General features: G+C 60.0%; 1 protein-coding gene across 1 annotated transcript; it reads left to right on the top strand.

The window, feature by feature from the left end:
• Window positions 1–985: 985 nt before the first annotated feature.
• On the top strand, window positions 986–3,862 carry LOC127473985 (protocadherin gamma-A12-like). The gene has a single exon (XM_051794270.1). The coding sequence runs from the start codon at window positions 1,403–1,405 to the stop codon at window positions 3,860–3,862; it is 2,460 nt and encodes an 819-aa protein (XP_051650230.1). The 5' UTR covers window positions 986–1,402.
• The last annotated feature ends 576 nt before the right edge of the window (window positions 3,863–4,438 follow it).

Raw genomic sequence — 4,438 nt, 5'->3', positions numbered from 1 at the left:
TTTGTTGAAGGCATCTGCAGAAATGGAAGCGTTAGTGGGCTTGATAATTCTTTTTTTTTTTGACCTTGACTTCCTTAATCTCTTTGTGCAGTTATTTCTCATTTTGGGCTTCAACCTGAGTGGTAGTTGGCTCTTGTTTACCGTCCCTGTAGAACTGCCTGTTCTACATAGGTGTACGATGCGATCTAAAGAAGAAAATCACATGGCGCTGGTGGGTTTTTGTTTGTTTGTTTGAGGAGGTTGAACGTTTTTTGTTGCTGTTTTTCTCAATCGGTCTTTTATTTCTAATCATTTCCTCTTAGAAATTATATATTTTCCTACTTGATAGCGTTTAATGACAAGGGTGTTCTAAGTGCTAGTTGTTTTATTTTTATTATGGACCCCCGAGGTGCATGTGGATGAGCACCACTGCAGGGTGCTGAGTTACTCTCGAACGGAGCACTGTGTCCAAAGTCCAAGCACAGCCTCTACTGTGTAAGTATTTAAGGAAAAATTCGGCGTAGTGTTTGGAAAAGGGCGACTTATACAGGTTTGATTCAGACCAAAGTGATTCAGATCAGTCTCCGATGTGGAGGTGAAAGTTAAAAGACCAGAGCTAAGGGCAATCTCTAAGGAGATTGGGTGGGTCTTCATCGCTTTTTGTATTATTATGGGTCGGTCTCTATGCTGGCAGCGTTCCAGTGAGTGTCTGTTAGTCGGCAGAAAGGGGGAGATGATGTTCTGTCCATGTAGTGCAGGATATGAGGACTGCTCATTTGGACTGTTCTTGGGGGTATTTTAGTCCCCAAGCCTATAAGGTTGGTTTGATCTGCATTCAAGCTACGTTGTGAAATGGGTTGGGAGTTTGTGCTTTCGAGATTAACGCAAAATGCTAATAACGCTTTGCATGTCATATCAGGAGCAATTCCTGTTGTATCACAATAAAAATTTCCCGTGCGATTAGAAATACCACGACGAGGGGAGGCGTGTTAATTCTAATTGATCATGTTGAGCTGGAGGATCAAAGCAGAGATCGGATGGAGGAATTCCGAGGAAGGAGGTGCACTGTGGAAGGGGACGCACGTTTCCACGGCAGGGCTGGAAGCGCTCGTCAGCGCTCGGTGCGTGCAGTGCCGGGAGGAGGCTGCGGGCGCCGCTGTTGCCCGAGAGGAGCGAGAGGAAGGTCGGAGCGCTGCAGCCCCGCCCGCTGCGGCCCGGCTCGATCGCTGGATCGCTGGATTCCTGGTTAGGGAAGCGGTTCGTTTCAGATATTCTCCGCGGTGCGGATCCGAGCTCCAGCGAGGCGTAGGGGCGGGCGTCGGAGGCCGGGAGCGGCAAGTCGGAGCCGGAGCGGGAGCCGGATCGCCGGTGGTCGGCGGGGATCTGCCGGCGGTGTTGCGGTGCCGGCGGTGCGGCGGCGGAGATGTGCGCGGCGGGGAGGCGCTGGGGCCGGCGGCAGCGAGTGCTGCTGTGGGGCGTCCTGCTGGCGGCCTGGGAGGCGGCGTGGGGGCAGCTGCGCTACTCGGTGCCCGAGGAGATGCCCAAGGGCTCGTTCGTGGGCGACGTGGCCAAAGACCTGGGGCTGCAGATGCTAGAGCTCGGAGACGGCGGCGTCCGCATCATAGACAGAGGTAGGAGGCAGTATTTTTCTCTGCACGGGAAGACGGGACATTTAGTGACGGCCGAGAGGATCGACAGAGAGCAGCTGTGCCGGCTGGTGGAGCAATGCGTGCTGCGCTGTGAGCTGATAGTGGAGGAGGAAATGAAGGTTTATGAAATCGAAGTGGAAATCACGGACATTAATGACAACTCCCCTACCTTCAAGGATAATGAGCTAGAACAGAGAATAAGCGAGACGACAGCCCCGGGATCCCGATTTCCACTTCCCAGGGCTCACGATCCCGACTCGGGACGGAATTCCCTGCAGAGCTACGGGCTGAGCGGCGACGAGCACTTCTCGCTGGCCGTGCAGACGGGCCCCGGCGGGGATCAGCGTCCCGAGCTGGTGCTGGCGAAGGCGCTGGACCGGGAGGAGGCGGCGTTTCACGAGCTGGTGCTGAGGGCGAGCGACGGCGGCGAGCCGTCCCGGACGGGCACGGCGCGGATCCGCGTGACGGTGCTGGACGCGAACGACAACGCGCCCGTGTTCAGCCAGGCGGAGTACACGGTGCGTGTGCCGGAGGACGTGCCCGTGGGCTCCGTCCTCGTCACCGTCACGGCCACAGACGCCGACGAGGGTCTGAACGGGCATGTGAAGTACAGTTTCCACAAAATTTCAGACCGAGAGTCAGAACTTTTTCATCTGGATTCTGAGTCGGGACAAATAACCGTTAAAGGCTATTTGGACTTTGAGGAAATATCCTCACATGAACTGGAGGTGCAGGCTCGGGACGGTGGGGACCTTTCAGACACAACAAAAGTCGAGATCACCGTAGCAGATGTGAACGACAACGTGCCTGAACTGACAGTATCGTCAGCGGTGCGCGAGATCTCCGAAGATGCTCCGACGGGGACAGTGGTGGCCCTACTGCACGTGCAGGACCGCGACTCGGGAGCCAACGGCGACGTGCGCTGCTCGCTCGACGGGGGCGTCCCGTTCCGGCTGGAGAGCTCGCAGGGCAGCTACTACCGCGTGGTGACGGCGAGAGAGCTGGACCGGGAGCAGGAGTGGGAGTACAACGTGACGGTGCGGGCGGCCGACGGCGGTCGTCCGTCGCTGCAGAGCAGCAGGGTGCTGTGTGTGCGGGTGCTGGACGTGAACGACAACGCGCCGGTGTTCTTGCAGGAGCGCTACAGCGCTCGGCTGTGGGAGAACAACGTGGCGGGCGCGCTGGTGCTGCGGGTGCGGGCGACGGACTCGGACTGGGGGGAGAACGCGCGCGTGCGGTACCGGCTGGGGGAGGGTGGTGTGCGGGGCTCGGCGCTGTCGTCGTACGTGTCGGTGCAGGCGGAGACGGGCGCGCTGTACGCGCTGCGCTCGTTCGATTACGAGGAGGTGCGCGAGGTGGGGCTGTGGGTCTGGGCGGAGGACGGCGGCTCGCCGGCGCTGAGCAGCAACGTGTCGGTGCGGCTGGTGATCGTGGACGAGAACGACAACGCGCCGCAGGTGCTGTACCCGCCGGCGGCGGGGGCGTCGGGCTCGGGGTGGGCGGGCGTGGAGCTGGCGGCGCGGTCGAGCGAGGCCGGCGCGCTGGTGGCCAAGGTGGTGGCGGTGGACGCGGACGCGGGTCAGAACGCGTGGCTGTCGTACGAGCTGGCCAAGGCGACGGAGCCGGGGCTGTTCCGCGTGGGGCTGCACAGCGGCGAGGTGCGCACGGCGCGCTCGCCACTGGCCCGCGACGCGGCGCGCCAGAGCCTGGTGGTGCTGGTGAAGGACCACGGGCGGCCGGCGCTGTCGGCCACGGCCACGCTGAGCGTGGTGCTGGCCGAGAGCGTGGCCGAGCTGCTGGCCGAGCTGGGCAGCGCGGCGCGGGCGGAGGCGGAGGCGGGGGCGGGCGAGGCGGGCGGCAGCCTGACGCGCTGGCTGGTGCTGGCCGTGGCCGCCGTGTCGTGCCTCTTCCTCGCCTTCCTGCTGCTGCTGCTGGCGCTGCGCCTGCGGCGCTGGCGGCGCTCGCAGCAGCAGCTGCTGGCGGCGGGCAGCGGCGCCTTGCGCGGCGTGCCGGCCACGCACTTCGTGGGCATCGACGGCGTGCGCGCCTTCCTGCACTCCTACTCGCACGACGTGTCTCTCACGGCCGACTCGCGCAAGAGCCACCTCCGCTTCTCGGCCGCCAGCTGCTGCGACACCCTGCCGGCCCGGCCGCCGCCCGACGAGCCCGCGCCGCTGCTCGGAGACCAGGAACCTGCCGGTCCCAAGCACGAGAACCCCGCCCCTCTCCGGTGAGTTCTTCTGTCCAAAATGTTTCTGCGAAGCTTTTCCTTCTGCTCTTCAGCTCTTTCCCCGCCGTATTTTGTTCTCTGTGTACAGAAGTTTGCTGACAAACCTGGCAGACGTTCGTGCATTGACACTGTGTTGGCTGGTGGGAGTGGACGTTGGGTCCTTGCTCAGTCTTCCAGGTTGCTGAGGAGGCAGGTGTAGTGAGCCTGATGGTGGCTGGAAGTTTGAGTGAGGCTTCGTGTTTTCATCATGCACCAAGTCCTTTCCATGCCCTGATGTGTAACCCCCGGGTTCCTTTCATTCCTTGGTCTTCTGTACAGGTGTGTTGCCTTATTAGCAAATTGTAGTTTGTGTTATTTGCAGGTTCAGGTGTCTTCCCGACGGCACATGCACTTGATTTGGGTGAGGTTCTCTAGGTTGCAAGATTAACTTTACTACATGCTTCTTATAATTTGTTACCTTTTAGTCTTCGTGTGTCTCGATGATACATAATGGAGGTCAGTAGGAAATGTCTTTGCATTCGTCCATACTTTGCCCTCTGTGTTTCCTGTAGGGAAATGGGCCGGGCAACAACTGGTCCCT

The sequence above is a fragment of the Manacus candei genome, unplaced genomic scaffold, assembly GCF_025592945.1.
Source record: "Manacus candei isolate 608988 ecotype Guabito, Panama unplaced genomic scaffold, ASM2559294v1 h1tg000037l, whole genome shotgun sequence".
Classification (NCBI taxonomy): domain Eukaryota; kingdom Metazoa; phylum Chordata; class Aves; order Passeriformes; family Pipridae; genus Manacus; species Manacus candei.
The sequence above is the reverse complement of the archived record's forward strand: the minus strand, read 5'-3'. Positions and strand labels throughout refer to the sequence as shown.

Excerpts from the sequence above, each read along its gene's own strand:
- LOC127473985 (XM_051794270.1), top strand. The coding sequence starts at position 1,403 with ATGTGCGCGGCGGGGAGGCGCTGGGGCCGGCGGCAGCGAGTGCTGCTG.